This window comes from Enoplosus armatus, chromosome 3, assembly GCF_043641665.1.
Source record: "Enoplosus armatus isolate fEnoArm2 chromosome 3, fEnoArm2.hap1, whole genome shotgun sequence".
Taxonomy (NCBI): domain Eukaryota; kingdom Metazoa; phylum Chordata; class Actinopteri; order Centrarchiformes; family Enoplosidae; genus Enoplosus; species Enoplosus armatus.
Window position 1 is genome coordinate 28,419,521 of NC_092182.1, and position 18,290 is coordinate 28,437,810.

Genomic DNA, 18,290 nt, shown 5'->3' on the forward strand with positions numbered 1-18,290 from the left:
ATCACACACCAAACCCTGCAGGTTGTGACATCACACTTTATTTATAAAAATAAACCAATAATCAAGCAGAAAGTGTGAGGACAATCTCATCTGCTACAAACAGGAAGTGACATCTTGAGGAGAACGGGGCGTCACTCGATCCCTTCCTGTTTGTCCTTGATGGCGACTCTGAAGCGTTCCTCCAGCAGAGAGAGCTCGCTGATAAGGTCAGTGATGGCGTTCGTAAACGCTTCCTGTCAACAAAACACATCTTCAGGAACATGACATCATTTCCTGTCAAAACAAAACACTGGTGAGCTGCAGGACCACCTGACTGATTCCAGAGGCCTGAACTACGCAGCAGGTTCAACACAACATCTTCTCCTCATTTGGCTTCACTAACAGCCGCATCACGTTATCAACTCTGTAGTCAACCCAGTGTTTCAATCCAGCCACGAGCGTTCACATAGGAGGGGCGGGGTTTACAGCATCAGACCAATCACAAACATGGACACATCTACTGGAAACAGAACGGCATATTTTACCACTGAACAGCAAACTAATATTAGGCAAAGAAGAAGAAGTTCAACACATCATCCAGGCTGAAAGCAGCACAGCTACAGCTGCCAACAATCCCCACTGTGTGACTGAAGGCTTCTAATATCACTGCCCCATCATGAGGGCCCGAGCAGATCTGACTGTCATTATATTTGTGTGTTGTATTAAATTCATGTGTTGTGAGATGTGTTCTTATGATGTGTTGGACAGTTTTAGTCTTGTCCTGTCAGCTGCAGCCCCAGAGTTTCAGACAGAGCAAATAAAACATAAATATAAAAACATGGTTCAAAGCAGTGGGTAGGCTTACTTTCATATCTTCTAAGAACAACAAGTACAAGGCTTCAGTGCTTCAGTCAGTCTCTGCTGGAGGATGATATCAGCACACAGGAGTAAACAGGAGTCATTCCCTCCGACCAGAATCTAAATCTCTCATATTAAACACTGTCAGGGAAAGACAAAAGTCTCTGCCGATCTCTGAACACTCTGCCCCCCAAAGAGACCCTCTCACGATTCCAAGAGAGTTCATTGGTTATACGAGTTGAACCATGAGGAGAACCGTCGTGACCCTGAAAATACAGGGTTAACCCTGAAGGTACCTCACTGACCTCAAATCCTGCTTCGTAGTACAGGCCTCTGATGTGTGTGTTACCTGTGGACTGTAGTCAGGTGTGGTCTGCACTCTGATGACGATCTTGTGTTCTAGAGGATGAGGAACTTTATAACCTGCAAACAGAACCTGAGGATCCTTCAACAACTGGCTGACAGACAAACACACACACACACACACACACACAACTGGTTAGGATCTGAAGTTGTCGCTCCTTATTTAGAAGGTAAAAACAGCAGCTCTTATTGTGAAAACCTGATTAAACTGAACCAGGCTCAGAGACAGTTTGAAGGATTTTAAACAAACGGATGTTGTTTTATTTGGTATCATTTGTTCCACTTCCTGTTTTGTCTCATAACTTCATGTTGTTATTACTGTAAACTCAAGTCCTGATTGGTTCACACAGTCCAGAAAAGGGGTAATTAGCTTAGCATGCAGCTAGCTCTACTAGCTTTCCAGTTTCCACAGACGATCAATTAACCAACTGATTGTTGTTCTGAAGCTGATTTTTAAACATGAACTAAAACAACTTAGTAATATCAATTTAATTGATACTATAATTTGGAATAATCAGCTTGTTACACAATAATAAGCCCATGTGACTGTGTGTAACTAAGAAATGTTCAGCACTTATTAAAGTATACATATATATAATAAAAAAGGTGACATCACTCATACAGGACTTGACTTCTGATCTCTGATAAACTCAGTTTATGAAACTATGAAATAATTCTGGTTCATTCAATACATTTCACAATAAGAGCTGCTGCATTGAGCCTCCATCTCTGTTCTTTAGCCTGCTAGCATTTTGTTTACCAAAGACCCCATTGACGTGTTAGCATATTATTACACACTCAGTGTCCGGTTTATTAGGAACACTTTAAAACTAACCCTGAAGGATCATGTTGTTGAACAGCTGTTTCTGTTATTGTGTCACATTCATGTCAATGAGGAAACACCTGTCTAACTTGGTGTACCTAATAAAGTTGCCACTGAGTGCAGATAGAGAACTTTATAAACTGCAGCAGCCAAACCTGAACCACAGAAGAAGAACAGCAGCAGGACACACACTGATAGCACTAATACTCTGTACAGTTAGTCTAATAGGTACTGCGTGTTGTCTTGTATTAATACATGAAAGTACTTCATTTGAACTGTAGATGAGTTCAGGACAGCAGAAGTTCCCGGATATTGACCAGGCGGACTTCATTACTTAAGTCTCTCATAAAACGGATCAATATTGTTTGAAATATAAATCTTACAATGTAATTTTACATGAACGAGTGATGAAGTCAATATAACGTACTGTCTGAGCCTGTTAGCATAATGTTAGCATAGCCGCCGCCCTGTAGCCTGATAGCAATGTGTGTATTAGTTAGCCTGTTAGCATAGTTAGCTGCTTACGCTCGGATGATGTTCCCCAGCGTGTGGTCCTCCTTGTTCAGCGTGAACAAACACGCGTTCGGGACCTTCGTATCTTTAGTGATGCTGATCTTTTTCTCCCCCTCAAACAAAAGAAACGACTCGAAGGCGGGAGGGGCGTTCATCTTCTCTGTCTGAGCGCGAGCACCAACGAGGACCAACCGAAGACACTTCCTTCTAAACAAAACGACTCCCGTCTTCTTCTTCTTCTTCTTCTTCTTCTTCTTCTTCTTCTTCTTCTTCTTCGTCTTCGTCTTCGTCGTCTGCTTCTGCTTCTTCTTCTGCTTCTGCTTCTTCTTCTGCTTCTTCTTCTTCTTCTTCTTCGTCTTCTTTCGTATATCCGGCAGGCTGGCTGTCTCGCGGCACATTGCTGCCTCCCACAGGTCGGGATTACGTCTCAGGTGCGTCTACAGCGCTTGTCGTCGGAGTCTCGCCTATTTTTACTGCGTGCCGCGCGCGTTTCTCAGCAAAAAGACAGTGAGAATGATCTGTTGACAGCCATATTGACAACAGACATGCAACATTACACACATTTCACTACAGTTTCAATGTCTATATATATATTTGTACAAGTTCCCCCCGGGGATTATTATTTCTTATTAGTATTTCTGATTCTGATATATATATCTATATATATCTATATATATATATAGATATATATACACTCACCGGCCACTTTATTAGGTACACCTGATCAACTGCTCGTTAACGCATATATCTAATCAGCCAATCACATGGCAGCCACTCAAGGGTTTACAGAGAATGGTCCAAAAAAGAGAAAATATCCAGTGAGCGGCAGTTCTCTGGGCGAAAATGCCTTGTTGATGCCAGAGGTCAGAGGAGAATGGCCAGACTGGTTCGAGATGATAGAAAGGCAACAGTAACTCAAATAACCACTCGTTACAACCAAGGTATGCAGAAGACCATCTCTGAACGCACAACACATCGAACCTTGAAGCAGATGGGCTACAGCAGCAGAAGACCACACCAGGTGCCACTCCTGTCAGCTAAGAATAGGGAATTGAGGCTACAATTCACATGGGCTCACCAAAATTGGACAACAGAAGATTGGAAAAACATTGCCTGGTCTGATGAGTCTTGATTTCTGCTGCGACATTCAGATGGTAGGGTCAGAATTTGGTGTAAACAACAGGAAAGCATGGATCCATCCTGCCTTGTATCAATGGTTCAGGCTGGTGGTGGTGGTGTAATGGTGTGGGGGATATTTTCTTGGCCCATTTTGGGCCCCTTAGTACCAGTTGAGCATCGTTTAAACGCCACAGCCATCCTGAGTATTGTTGCTGACCATGTCCATCCCTTTATGACCACAGCGTACCCACCTCTTGAGGGCTACTTCAGCAGGATAACGTGCCATGTCACAAAGCTCAAATCACCTCAAATGGGTTTCTTGAACATGACAATGAGTTCATTGTACTCCAATGGCCTCCACAGCCACCAGATCTCAATCCAATAGAGCACCTTTGGGATGTGGTGGAGCGGGAGATTCGCATCATGGATGTGCAGCTGACAAATCTGCAGCAACTGCGTGACCCTATCATGTCAGTATGGACCAAAATCTCTGAGGAGTGTTTCTATGGAATGTATATTATTATTATATTGGTCTGTGTGTGATAAACTGTATATTTACAGGTTCTGTTTTCACTCACTGTGTTACTTTAAAGTTTATTAGAAACCAGACCGGCTCACACCATTAAGGGGGGGCGGGGTAATTGGGGGAAGAGAGTCAGGCTATCACATAAGGAGAGAAACTACTGTGAAACTGCAAACAACTGTAAAAATAACCAAAGTTTTTATATTCTTACTGTTTTCTTACTGTATATTAGTACATCCATATCTACCCTATTTGTTATTATGTATTATTTATATTACCATTATACATATGTACATTACTATGCACTTTGCACTTCTGGCTAAACATTGTGAGTACTTTTGTTGTTTCTGTAACAAAACAAATATAAGATGTTATTTATACTTATAAACTCTGAAATAGTTGAAATATAAAGTAGCACAAAATAAATATATAACCTTAATTTGATCAAGAGACCTGAATGAAACAAAAAACGAAAAATACTCAAGTAACGTACAAGTACCTCGAAATTCGATTTACAATACTGGAGTAAATGTACTTTCAAAACAAATCTGTTAAATCTCTCCGTTACAAAAATATAAAGATTTTGTTTTTGAATCGTTTGTCTCAACTCTGTGACGTCAACATTAAATGTAGTTCAGTCGGTTCGTCGCGTTCCGGAAGTTCCTTCTGCCCAATCACCTCGCTGTTCCCTCTTTGCGCATTCTTCTCATTGGTTAGCAGGAGGTAGTTTGTTTTTGAAAGTCGGGCGCTGATTGGCTATGTGTGTGAGAAAGAGCCGGTTTAAACTGGGGGGCGGGAGTGTTTTCAGTTTAGCTCAGAGGGACAGCAGCGCCACTCGGACCACTAACACGCCGACACACGGTGAGTGAGTCCCGCAGGTAGATTTAGCACCTGGTTATATTCATACTCCGTGTACATGTTGATATGCAGCAGCTGGTTCTCTTCTCTGTGGTGTAAAATATAAACAGTCTAACAGCGGAGCTAAGGTTCAGTTAGCCGGCTGAGCTAACGGTAACAGCGCTAACGTTATTGTAGTTAGCATGCAGCTAAAATAGAGCCGCTGCTGAACCGGAGCAAAAACAAGCTACTTACCGGATAACTGATTGTTTAACCCCGCTAACACCGGACTACGTAGTTTACGATTTAACCTGTAAACATTCTTCAGGTGCATCCGGTAGCTAACACTTAGCGTTAGCGGCTGTTGAGCTGTGGCTGTTTAACTCAAAGAGTCTGAGGAGTTTGTCTGCTGTCTGACCGCCTGTCTCCAGCAGTAACGTTAACCGCACCCTTAGCCCTCATGGCCTCCCAGAACATGGACCCCGCAGCGGTAGCAGCTTCCTCGACAGCCGCTCTGAAGGGCAGTGAGAGCGGCGGCAGCGCGGCCAGAGGCTCGGTCTCCAAACGGTGAGTGTCGCAACACCGGTCCTGTCATTGCGGTGGGTCTGTCCCGCTATAACTGACGGTGCCAACTTAGTCTGTTAACTGTCTCAGCTCCGTGTCTGTTGTCTCTGATGAAAGACCCCTGGAGTTGTCAGATATTAATTAATATTATAAAGCATGAATATGACTAATTGTTCTCTCCAGTATTTTTAAGACGCGGTTACATTTGATTATCTTGTTGAAACATCTCTGAAGGCTGAAATTCACTGAATATATATTTAGTGGTAAATGACTGTTATATTTATGACTAGTTTCATTTGTTAGTGACTTTGTGTGAGCACACGTACAGCAGAACTAGTTTCACAGGTGTGTTAACACACAGTCTGTCACGTACAGTTAACCAGCTGCTGCTCATCAAATCACTGGTTATATCAGGGATGAACATGAATCAGCTTAAAGGTCCCATATTATGCTAATTTCATCTCTATATTTTATTCTGGGACTCCACCAGAGGAGATTTGCTTGATTCACAGTTCAATAAGTCCTTATTCATCTTCTGCTGGCCCTTCATGCAGCCCCCTAGTTCACCGTCTGTGTGAAACAAGATGTTAGAGACAAACTGAACAATCTGAAGAGAACCCTGAGCAGAGCGGTCAATAACTGACTGAGCAGGTGGATTAGAGTCCCTGTGATTGGAGCAGATGACCTGCTGGGGGTGTGGTTGAGGGCAGCAGCTGCATAGTTGTGACATCACGTTACACTTGTGAAAGGTGTGACAGCTCATTTAAAGGCACAGTGTCTGAATACTCTGTGGACTGAGGGTTTTGATACCTCCACAGTATTTATTTATGAGCTAGAGCCGCTTTACAATCAAGATATGGGGATCTCATTTTCTACAATATGGGACCTTTTTAATAACTAGCTGTGCTGTGAGATCGGGTGATCATCCACTAATCACAGGGTTGGAGGTTTGGTCCTGCGACAGCGTCTGAAAGACGTGTTAAATTTTTTTAATGCGTTAAATATTTAAAATAAATTCAGAAATAAACATGTTTATTTTGACAGCACTGATAAATAATACACCTGCTTGCCCTGTTTAATTGTGTCAGCTGGTAAATCAGGAGGACTGTGTTGCAGCCCTCCATCACATCACACCGAAGCCTCAGTTACTGTACCATGCCCACAAGGATCGTCAGTACAGCTTCATTCATTTCTTTGTCAGTCAGGGTCGATATCATTCCCGCGTTTCATTTCTGCTACACCACCGTCCCCACCCCCCACCACCGAAGCAAGAACAGCCTCCCAGAGGGTCTGTGGCGTCTCAACACAGCAGCACAACACCAATCCCTCAACCCTAATGATGTTCATTCATACAGTACTTCTTATCACGGTTTATTGGTCTAATACTGGTTATACAAGTACACGTAGTAACATTCTTGAAAGCGTTATCTTACAATCAAAGTTTAGTAAATGTAAGTTAAAATGTACCCTGAAGTAAATGTATCAGCTGGCTCACTGTCTTGTGTAGTTGCTTGATGTTTGGGTGTTGGCAAAGTTGTTGACTCCTCGCTATTTTTTTTTTATAATAAGCCAAGCCAGCCCACCAAATCCAGATCCTTTAGCTCACCAACAAATTCATGGTTACAGCTGTAAAACTGTAGGGGTCACATTCTTGCATAATGTTGCTTCAAGTCAAAAAGGGTTCAAAGAAGTTTGTAAAACTTGTCAAAACATCTGTTGACCATATTAAAGAAGCGTGTGTACACATGTTTAACTGTGTCTCTGTGTCTGCAGGTTACAGCAGGAGCTCATGACTCTGATGGTGAGTTTGTGTGTGTGTGTGGTCTCTTCATCCAGTTACACCACTAAGAACCAATAAGGTCTAGGTCAGGGGGATTCAACTAAAATTCATACAGGTAGATATGTATGATGATCTTCTCTCATTAAGTAAAAGGAGGGCTGCATTTAAAAATGAGATGGAGAAAATAAATAAAATAGCTTTTGAAAAATTGTTAATTAATTTTAGAAAAACAAAATAAAGTGTAGCAGCAGCTTGAGTTTCCCTTTTTTCTTAACTATTTCACATCTTGACTTAACAGTCTCTCTCCCTGTATCCTTCACTCGTCTTATCGTCTGTCACTCGCCTCTCACCTCTCTCGTCTGTGTATATTCAGAGTTGCATTGTTTAGTGCCTGGAATGAACAGATTTGAAAAAACAATCTGCCGCTTCAGAAGAATGATGCTTTCGGAAACCAAGTTGTAGTGAGCCTAGAATAAACTCCCCTTCATTTACATGAGACAAGCTGCGCTGATGACATCATGTGACCTCTTTGTGTTGATGATGCAGATGTCAGGTGATAAGGGGATCTCAGCGTTTCCAGAATCGGATAATCTCTTCAAATGGATCGGGACCATCGACGGAGCTCAGGGGACGGTACGTACACAGATTGGACCTGTCTGTCTCTTAGGTGTATGAGGGCCTCAGGTACAGGTTGTTTCTGACCTGTCTGTCTCTCAGGTGTACGAGGGCCTCGGGCACCGGTTGTCTCTGACCTGTCTGTATCTCTCCTGTCTGTCTCTCAGGTGTACGAGGGCCTCAGGTACAGGTTGTCTCTGGAGTTCCCGGCTGGTTATCCGTATCAGGCTCCTCGTGTGAAGTTTGTCACTTCGTGTTTTCATCCCAACGTGGATGAACAAGGTTTTATCTGTCTCGACATCCTGAAGGACAAATGGTCGGCACTCTACGACGTCCGCTCCATCCTGCTGTCCATCCAGAGCCTGCTCGGAGGTAACCAGTTTAACCAGTTGAGACTCCTGCTGTTCATGGTGTAAATATGGCTGGTACAGATCAGGTAGTTGACACACCGTCATCAGCATGTGTCAAGGTTGTCTCTGGTCGTCAGAGGATGAGCTCTTCATGAAGCGGCACTCTGTGTCCTATCATGCATGGCCTCTGTCAGCCAGGAGCTCTACAGGGTGGTTCTCTTCGAGACATTTCGCCTCCAGTTTAATAAAAATATAATAGACTGTCAGACATGTAGGGTTTCATTGTACATATCTAGCGGTGTGCGTCTCAGCAGCTTGTTCTGTTTGTCAAAAATTTAGAGTAGTTCTCTAAAACTTCTCAACTGTCCGACAGAAGTCCGCCTCCTTCACATTATACTTAATATAACCGCTGTCTCCGTTTGTACTCAGCTCAGACAATAGATGGCTGACTTGGATCTACAGCTTCTCTTAGCGGCCTCAGTAGGGTGGTGGACACGCAAATAAACTTGTTTGGTGGTTTGAGACTCCTTCACCAGTACGATTGTCGTGCAAAGCTAAGGATTTGTGTTGCAGAAACTTTTCTTTTATTCTTGTATTTTTAATGTCGGGACCCTTCAGGTTCAGTAGAACCTTAAGAGTTATTCGCTCAGCTTTAATTTGTTGTATATTGTGATCAGTAAAGAATCCAGAACAGCAGCTGATGTTTTGTTGTTTCCCCTCAGAACCAAACAATGAGAGTCCTCTGAACACGACTGCTGCTGAACTCTGGGACGATCAGGAAGGTGAGAAACTGCTGTGTTCACTGACATCACGTTTACATAATTCTCATTATATTTAGAAACAAAGACCTCATGGTGACGGTCAGAACATCGTCAGTCTCCAAATACAAAATGACATCGTCCATCATCTAACGGAGAATCCTTTCATTCATTGTAAACTGGTTTGTGGGGATGTCGAGTTTAATTTGGCCCTGATCAGAGTAGTTAATAATAGTAATAATAATATTACTATTATTATTATTATCATTGATCTGCTGATACAGAGCCTGATCTGATACTTATATTTACCCAAATGTTGATTACAGCTGTTTTCAATGTTTTTTTTTCACAATCTTCTTGATCCAAACACTGAAGGTCCTGATTAAAGCTTATCAGTTTAAATTATTGATCTGATATTAATAGACATTTTCCTGAAACTGACGTGAGATCAGCTAGAGAGAAGACGTCTCACTCTGTAACACCACTGTGTAACCAGAGTGGAGAAAGTGCTTCTGTAGTTCCAACAGAGTGGAGCGTCTTCTATCACAGACGATCTTTGGTTGAGTTCAGACGCTTAATTGAATCAGTGGTGGCTGATATGAGCCGGAGACGTTGGTAAATGTGATCGTTGAAAGTGACGTCAACGCAGCTGAAACAGCCATCAAATCAAGTTTCAGCAAAAATACAGTGAAGAACCTAAACCGAACCTTCTCATGTGCTTCCTGAATTAGTCTGACCATTTCTGTAACTTTCGAAAACACTGACATCGCACCCTCCTCACTCAGTGATCGGTCAGCTGCATGGAGATGAGAAAGAAGGCGCTGTTTGAACAAGTAGCTCTTTTCCACAACAAGAACTGACTGACCTGTAAGAACCTGTCAAGCTGGATTTATACTTCTGTCTTAAAGCTTTACATCGTATCTGCAGCTCAGGCTGTGTTTCATTAGTCGTTCAACATGCCCTTCTCGACTTCACCTTGTTGAATCCCGCCGCCATCATGAGTGTCGTTCCATTTGTTGACTGAAGTGAACTTGAGTGAGATCGACCCTCGGAGGGCTGAGGGAGCGAGTCAACAACGGTGGTCCCTCCAGAGGTTGATATCGCCCACAATGCATTGCAGTCATGCATTTGGTGCAAGCAAATGCATCCATGGTTTGGTGGCAGTACGTAAAACTCTGGTTATTTATTTACCAGGGACAATGCACATTAATCAACATGTCAGTTTACACATCAAATGTGTTAGCTAATGAGCTCATTTTTGTCTGTATGAAAATTATGGAAGAAATAGCTTTTCAGTTTCACTGTTTCTAATTGATCTTACAGGTCTGTAGAGGTGGCTGACATGTGTTCAGGTTAACTCAGTCAGCAGATAGTTTCTTAAAAGCTCATTGAGCTTATCAGAATCAGAAATACTGGATTGATCCTCGGGGGGAAATTAGACAAGTTACAGGTGCTCCGATTCAAGAATAGAAAAAGTAGCACAGAAAAATTTGTATAGTATAAAAATAGAAATGAGAAGTATGTAAAAATATAAGATAAGTGATAGAGGTAATATAACTATAATATTTAAATATATACAGCAAAAAGTATGTAAATAGAATAAATAATGAGGTACTGGTTGCTGACAGATGTGAAGCAGATCCAGAGTCAGTCTGTTTCTTCTGAGTGTCTGACAGGTTGATGGCCACAGGCAGGAATGATTTCCTGTGATGCTCTGTTGTACATTTGGGTGGAAATCTTGATATTTTACTGAAATATGTCATAGCTTAACTAATTTCAGTTAATATTTACTAAGATTGTTGAACCAACATTATCTGTAAACGCATGAAGAAATTGCTGTTTTGCAAGATCCCATAGGAAGTGGAACTACTAATGAAACGCAACCTTAGTCTTGGAGGATCCTGATGTAACTCCAGTTCTATCTCTGTATCACCAAGTCAATGACAGAATATAAACAGTTTTTGAATATGAAGCCGCACACTGATCATATACAGCACGAGTGTTGTGGAGGTGAAATCTGACGTCTGTTCTAACGAAGTTAAAGGAAATCAATTAAACGTAACTTTCACAGGATGTTTGACAACATCAATCTTAATGCTGAAATCTAATGTTTGTTTTATGTCTGAAAATGTAAGTTTAAAACTCGATCGACAGTTAATTATCACTGGACTTTCTCTGATAATGTTGTTGTAATTGTTGAGTCATTTCCTGCTTTTAGAAGACTGCACCAGTAGAGAGACGCAGGGCTCCCCCTCGATCATTTTCGTTATCAATTAATCTGCTGATAATAATAATCCAAACATGGTACGAAACTTTTCATGTTCAACGTGTAACAAGCAGCAGGACGTACTGATGATCCCGCCAGAATAAAGCTCACCATGAAAATTCACATTCTACAATCTGACAAACTCATTCACTTCATTAATTTGAAATATTGATCCATCAGCAGCTCTGTCATCAGTTACTGATCATTGATTAGTTTGTTACTGTAACTGAACCATAACATGCAGCAGACCTGAGGTCAGACAGCAGCAGGGGCTGATGAGAGTTGTCATTCTAACAGCTGTTTGTCTCTTTCAGCCTTTAAAGCTCATCTACACTCGACCTTCCAGAAGTGAAGCAGGGCCATGTTTTCTTCTTCTGTCTGTCTTTGTACAATATTTTTATGTTTGTTCACCTCACTGTATCAATAAAGTTCTTAATTCAACACAGACGCTGATTGAGTCTTTATTGGACCGTTAATGATGCTGATGTCAGGAGGAGAAAACTCAGATTTTATATGTAAAGTTCATGTAGTTACTTTCCAGTCACTTAAACAGAAACTTTATTTACAATATTTTATACACGTTAAAGTTCTTCTTTCAGAAAGTCTTTAAACCTAGCGTTACCTTGGCTCAGGTTATAGCTAGTTGTCCACTCCTGCCTTGCATCACTCTTGGCGAGTAGAAAGCAATTGTTAGTCATACACAGGGTTGAGCAATATTTAAGTTTTTCCAGCTATTCCAGCAGATATTATTCACTAAAACAGTTTCTCACTGTTCCAATAATTACCAACTTTGTTTTGGTTGTAATAAGCTCTTAATCTACTGAGTGAGATGTGAAAATATTCTGGCTGTGACGTGACACTGTTCACGTGCTGCCTGTCTCTGTCACAGCTTGCTGAATGAGAGTCAATCACCAATATATTCATGCAATCACCCAACCCTGTGAAACACCTTTGTACTGTTACATAATTTATTGTTGGCTAAAATTAATGCCGTCATAATACATCAGTTAGTATCATGGATCACGTTAGCTGGTGGAGTAATAGCCAAGTTTGCCAGTTAACAGATCCACTCAGTATTTTGCTAGCAATAACATTAGCAAGCAAGCAATTTTTAGCCAGCTGGCTGTAACTTAGTTATGCTGCATAGATCTGGAGTTGGTTGCTTCATATTGTTAGCTGATAAAGTGATTTGCAAACGTCAAGCTAGCCAGTTCATAAGCCACATCGGCCCTGGGAGTCTGGATGTATTAGCTTACGTTATCCACTCAAGACAGTATTTTGCTACGTTAGCTAGCTAGCAATTCATCCACATTAGCAGGCAAGCTACATGGACTTTGTGATGGACTGTCTGTTTTGGTGGGTGCCAGTCGTTTGTTGACGTTAGTGAATTCCTAAGCTAATGTTAGCTAGTGTCACACACTGTTAACATGGAGCTGGGTTAGGGTTAGGCTCAGGCACTCGGTTGCCTTGCTCAGGCAGCACATATGATATATTGAAATTGATAGAGAAGATTGGCATGGCTTAAACGCTAAAGGACGACCTGCAAGGCACTCAGGAACGTACACATTGTCCTTTTGATTTCCCTGGAAAAGTCGTCCTGAGTCCTTTATGCTGCTTTCTAATCATGAATGGGAGCACCAGTACTGTACAATTTCCCCCCGGGGATCAATAAAGTATTTCTGATTCTGATTTCTGATCCTTAACCAGCAGTAAAATATCATCTGCATATAAGGACCTTTTGTGTTCCTCTCCTGTTCCACCTTTGTTGTCTGATTCTGCCCTGATTGCTGCAGCCTGCGGTTTCAGAAGTAGGCTGTTAAAGGCAACCAAGAAAGTCGGAGAGGGTCTCATTTTTTAAATGACGTTACAGTCGTTCACACATTACTAATACAAACCAATGAATAATGTAAATTGTTACATATTGTACCTCTTTTCCATTAAAGCTGCTGCTACTCAGACTAAACCTGTCACATACTCACATTCTTCTCTGATTCTTAACTTTGAACAAGGTTTAGTTCCACTTCAAGGAATTTCTTCTGTCACGGGATCTTGTTTTTTTTCAGAATCAGAATCTATAATAATATCTAATTTATTGCCAAGTAACATACATTACAAGGAATTTGCTGTGGTCTGAAGGTGCTATTGTTTTGACAACAAATAAGTAGAATATAAAAGCTAAAATAAGAATAAAAATAAAAATAAGATAAGATAAATAACAAACAGTGCAGTGACCAAAATAAGGTAAAGTGTCCAGATAAAGTGTCCAGTAGGGGGTGGGTGCGTTAATGTAACGCAGGGGGGACAGGGGTGATGTACGTTAATATAACGTATAACTTGTGTTTGTGTTGGGGGCGGGGTCAATGTAGGTTTGTCAGGTTGACTGCAGAGGGGAAGAAACTGTTCAGGTTTCAGTCTGTTTCTACACTTCAGTTGCTGTTTTACATCAAATAATAACTTGAATATTTTCATTATCAAGGTTTTAACTGCCAGAATTTTTAGTGACGGAAAGAAAAATAAAACCAGAACGCATTTAACTTAACTTCATTAGATACTTTTTAGTGAGTCTTAACGTGAATTTAATTGATGGATACTCCCTTTTAGTGCAGACGTCATGATCACCTCAGAGTCGTCGGTTACAAAACCTCCTGAAAACATCATCCTGCTGTGTTGTTGGCTGCCAGAGTCGAAGGAGTAATGGCTCCAAATTAAAATGTTATCACATATGAGCTGCCGCTGTCACACAAATCAAAGACAGCTGTGGTTAAACGCGATAAGACGAGAGGACTGGACCGAGGCTATCGTGTTGGTAGCTCACACTTAATATCACGTAAGGTTAAATACAGTGTTGTCTGTCGTAGGTATGGACTACGTCATGTGTCTAAAAGTTTGTCACGCCTGCCTCGTCAGAGGAATAGGTGATTTCTCTTGTTACGCTAACTCTTTTAGTGCATTAGGTAACTTTGTTAGCTAGTTGTGGCCAGAGACAACATCTGTTAAATCTTTGCATTTCAAGTCTTGTAGGCCTATTTGACCATTCAGGACATAGTTATAGGCATCTAAAGATTTATACGCCCTCAGTTTCTTTTTACTATACTATTGGTTTCTCTATCAGGTAGGTGTAACGCTGAACGTCAGAGGTAATCCTGTCCGATCGTCCATCCACTGAGTGAGTGTGTGCAGGTTGGCCAGTCTGGCCCCGTTGGTTCATGTTAACTTTCACCGAGTGAGTGACCATACATATTCAGAGAAACTCCTATTTTCTTCAGCCATTGTTGTGACGACCCCAGCCTAACCTGTATAAGGTTTTTCCTGTCTGTCCCTGAAGGTAGCAAGGGATCGCAGCCTGATCTGAACCACCTGGGCCGAGTGCTATAAAGGCCAAGCCCAGTTGCCATTGTGGCTCTCTCTCAGATCCAATCCACCTCCACTGGCATCTGCATGTTTCACCTTAGTTAGGCTTGTGTTCTGTTTTCACTTTACAACACCACCCCCCTCATCATGCTCACACATCCATACCTTTCTGAATTTGTCATGGTCTTTGACTCAGGTTATGACATTGTTAAAAAACAAGCCAACAGGACTTGCAGGCTAGCTTTAGCTAACGTGTTAAGGGAATTATTCTGCCTCCACCTAAGCCCCACCCACAAAAAACTATAATATTTACTAACAGAAAAGGGGTCTATAGACATATGTGTGTGTGTGTGTGTGTATATATATATGTATTGAAGTGTGTGTATACAGTGGAGTCCAAAAGTCTGAGACCACATTGAAAATACACATCAAATATTTTCACGTAAACCTGGAAATAATCACAAAGTTTGAGGATTCAGAAACATTGAAACACAAGAAGTTATGACATGTAAAATGAAGAACTTGATTCTGCAATATTTTTAGGTCGGCATGTAACTGTCTTAGAGACATGGTTCATTGAGTTGTTTATTGCAATATATGTGTATGTATAAATTCATGAGTTCATACTGTAATGTAAATGTTAAAATGTAGTGCTCTTTAAGTGACCAAAGTGAGAAAATGTGTTTTATTTTGAAGGACTCAGCTAGAGCATTATGGGTAAGGATCTAACGTGGTTGCAGGAAAAGAGTAAACAATACGGCCCCAAAGTAAACGTATTCTATACGCGGTCCAAGAGGCGCACACGGTAACTGTTTTTGAGTGGTTTACCTTGCACGTGATATTTGCCTTTGTATAAGAAGATGTAATACGTTTCAGCGGTTTGCTTATTACTTTACATTCCTATTGTAGTAATGTGGTCGGACCTGTTTATTAGCGAGCACTAGCTTGAAATGACGGATGTATGTTTGAAACTTTGTCTTTGTTTTGTAGTTTTCACGGTGTCTGCTGTCGAGTGAGTGAGAGAGAGAGAAGTAAATCTTCAAAAGACATCTGTATGATGCGTGGCCGTTATTTCATCGGACCGGCGTAGTTACAGTGAAAACGTGGCCTTCTCCATCCTACCGAGGTGCTTCATCTCCCGCGGAAAACTACAGGTTTAGGCGCGCGGCTTTGCCTGATCTCCTGCAGTGGACTACAGGTTTCAGCGTGCAGTTCTGCTTCATCTCCTGCAGTGGACTACAGGTTTCAGCATGCAGTTTTGCTTCATCTCCTGCAGTGGACTACAGGTTTCAGCATGCAGTTTTGCTTCATCTCCTGCAGTGGACTACAGGTTACAGCGTGCATCTTCAGGTTAGACTGTGCAATACTAGAATTCTACCTCTGATAGTTGATGGACAGTTCTATTACAAGGCTATAAAGAAACTGATCGTGGCAAATAATTAGATTCTCAGGACTGTAGAGAACAGAGTAATAACATTTTGATTGTCCTGATAGTAACTGTTTTTCTTACTTAAGCAATTGCTATAAAGTTAATGTCGTTTGACAACTACTATTTACTGTGTTCGTAAAATTGGAGCCTTATTTTGTAAGTCAATAACACACTTCAGAGTGATAAGGGGTATTGGCCTTAAGTTAGAGGTGTATTGTAAATTAACTTAAGCAAAGTGCTTTATTGTCAAATACTGCAATTCATGTGCTTGTAAGCTACACTGTGTTAATTCCTGAAAGGTTACAAAATGTCAGTTCAGAGTGAATTGTTATCTTAGTGTGGTGAGTTAGATGAGCAGTTTGATTCTATGTCAGAAGAGCAAGTTGTCTTAAACTCTGAAACTGATGCAGCAGAGAAAGAGAAGATAGGGAGTGTGGTAAAGGATCATCATGCTACTACTGGGAAATCTGCATCAAATAAAGGTGAAACGAGAAAGTTCTCTCGTGAAAGACGTTTAACACCTAAGATGCTGGAGCTTAAAGAGCAAGAATCAGCTCAAAGAGAAAAGAAATTTAAGTCAGCATATGAGAAATGGAAAACCCAAGTTAGGGATGTTCGTACAAAATTAAAGCATGAATGCTCTGAGAGTGACTTGTATGACACGATGGATATGGTTGAGAAGCTTGAGTCTGAATTAAAGGAGTTATACGACAACATACGACTCCAAATAGCACCAAGCCAAGAAATTGGGAGAAAAATTGATGCATGCTCAGCTGTAACTGCAGATTTATTGGGACTAATGAGAGTACGCCTGACTGAAGAAGGAGAAGAGTTTGATGCTGAAGCGGAAAAATCAAAATTACGCATGCTACTTGATAATGAATATGCTAAGTCCATATATGGATCCACAATTTCCAGAGCCACTGTACTCAGTGCTCTAACCATCCCTCAGAGTCACATAGTATTTCAGCTAAGAGAGCAGAAACAGCTGCACAGTTAGCTGCAAAGAAAGCTGAAATTGAAATGGAAGATATCATTGATGCACGTCAGCAACTGAAAAGGCTTGAAAATCAAAGAGACATTGAGGTAATCGAAGCAAAGCTCAGAGTGTATGCTGAGGAGGAGTCAAAGGAAAAGAGAGAGAAGTAGTCCTGCATGCAGCGAAGTGAAAGATCCTAGTCCGCTTACTCTTCATGCAGGATGTCAGGAAGGGCAAGTTACAAAAAATGAAGCATTTTTAGTGCAGACATTGCAGGAGTCGATAGCCCTCACTTGGCTTCCAGTTCCAGAGCCTTCTGTATTCTCTGGTGATCCACTGAAATTCACAGAATGGAGCACTAGCTTCAAGGCTCTTATAGAGAAACGATGCTCAAATCCTGCGGATAGGTTGTTCTTCTTACAAAAGTACATTGATGGGGAGGCAAGGTCTGCTCTGGAAGGCAACTTCTACAGAAAAGACGAAGAGGCCTATCAGCAAGCATGGGAGAAGCTGAATGCCAGATATGGTCACTCCTTTGTAATGCAACGTGCCTTCAGAGAGAAGCTTAACAGGTGGCCTAAGATTGGTGCCAAAGAGTATGTTAAGCTAAGAGAATTCAGTGATTTCCTGCAAACGTGGCAACGCTATGCCTCATATCAAGGGTCTTCATGTACTGAACGATTGCAAAGACAACCAGAAGATGCTTGTCAAACTTCCTGATTGGGTAACATCCAGGTGGAATCGCTATGTCACAGAACAGCTGGACCAAGCCAAAGACTATCCAGAGTTTGCTTCATTCATCTCAAAGGAAGCACGCATGGCGTGCAATCCAGTGTCATCGTTGCATGCATTAAAGCCCTCTGAGGGAAAGTAATTCAGAGAAACAAAGCGTCCAAAGGCAAACGCCTTCACCACTTATGTGAAAGCCTCAGATACTTCAAGTATCACAGCCAAATCCAACAATGACAAGATCAAGTTGAAAGACTTCAGTAAACCAAAGAAATGGAGCACACCGGCACATAATTCAAACCCAGTCAAGTGTGTGTGTTGTGGAGAAAACCACTCCATACGTAAGTGTCAAAAGCTAATGGAAGGTCATTGGAGGAAAAAAGAAAGTACATTCAGGATAATAAGCTGTGTTTTGCATGTTACAAACGATACGGTCTCCTTTTCACTTGCTTAT

At 41.4% G+C, this 18,290-nt stretch overlaps 2 protein-coding genes across 4 annotated transcripts; one reads left to right on the forward strand and one right to left on the reverse strand.

The window, feature by feature from the left end:
- Positions 1 to 18: 18 nt before the first annotated feature.
- Positions 19 to 2,865, reverse strand: polr2j (RNA polymerase II subunit J). 2 transcript variants are annotated; one of them, XM_070902386.1, is made up of 3 exons: positions 2,638 to 2,865; positions 1,187 to 1,294; positions 19 to 233 (listed from the first exon to the last, which is right to left on the reverse strand). In XM_070902386.1, exons 1-3 carry the CDS (start codon positions 2,689 to 2,691, stop codon positions 132 to 134), a joined length of 264 nt encoding a protein of 87 aa, XP_070758487.1. In that variant the 5' UTR covers positions 2,692 to 2,865; the 3' UTR covers positions 19 to 131. The 2 variants fall into 2 exon arrangements, with proteins under 2 accessions (XP_070758487.1, XP_070758486.1); XM_070902385.1 differs by having other exon boundaries at positions 1,187 to 1,295; positions 2,549 to 2,862.
- Positions 2,866 to 5,005: 2,140 nt separating this feature from the next.
- ube2c (ubiquitin-conjugating enzyme E2C) lies at positions 5,006 to 11,793 on the forward strand. 2 transcript variants are annotated; one of them, XM_070902668.1, is made up of 7 exons: positions 5,006 to 5,039; positions 5,447 to 5,582; positions 7,353 to 7,380; positions 7,906 to 7,992; positions 8,142 to 8,346; positions 9,047 to 9,106; positions 11,663 to 11,793. In XM_070902668.1, exons 2-7 carry the CDS (start codon positions 5,476 to 5,478, stop codon positions 11,698 to 11,700), a joined length of 525 nt encoding a protein of 174 aa, XP_070758769.1. In that variant the 5' UTR covers positions 5,006 to 5,039; positions 5,447 to 5,475; the 3' UTR covers positions 11,701 to 11,793. The 2 variants fall into 2 exon arrangements, with proteins under 2 accessions (XP_070758769.1, XP_070758770.1); XM_070902669.1 differs by having other exon boundaries at positions 5,008 to 5,039; positions 5,450 to 5,582.
- Positions 11,794 to 18,290: the final 6,497 nt, after the last annotated feature.

Coding starts and splice junctions, on each gene's coding strand:
- polr2j (XM_070902385.1), bottom strand. CDS start 2,691: ATGAACGCCCCTCCCGCCTTCGAGTCGTTTCTTTTGTTTGAGGGGGAG. Junction 1,296..2,548: donor CTGGGGAACATCATCCGAGC/GTAAGCAGCTAA, acceptor TTTGTCTGTCAG/CCAGTTGTTGAAGGATCCTC. Junction 234..1,186: donor CACCTGACTACAGTCCACAG/GTAACACACACA, acceptor TTTTGTTGACAG/GAAGCGTTTACGAACGCCAT.
- ube2c (XM_070902668.1), top strand. CDS start 5,476: ATGGCCTCCCAGAACATGGACCCCGCAGCGGTAGCAGCTTCCTCGACA. Junction 7,381..7,905: donor AGGAGCTCATGACTCTGATG/GTGAGTTTGTGT, acceptor TTGATGATGCAG/ATGTCAGGTGATAAGGGGAT. Junction 8,347..9,046: donor CATCCAGAGCCTGCTCGGAG/GTAACCAGTTTA, acceptor GTTTCCCCTCAG/AACCAAACAATGAGAGTCCT.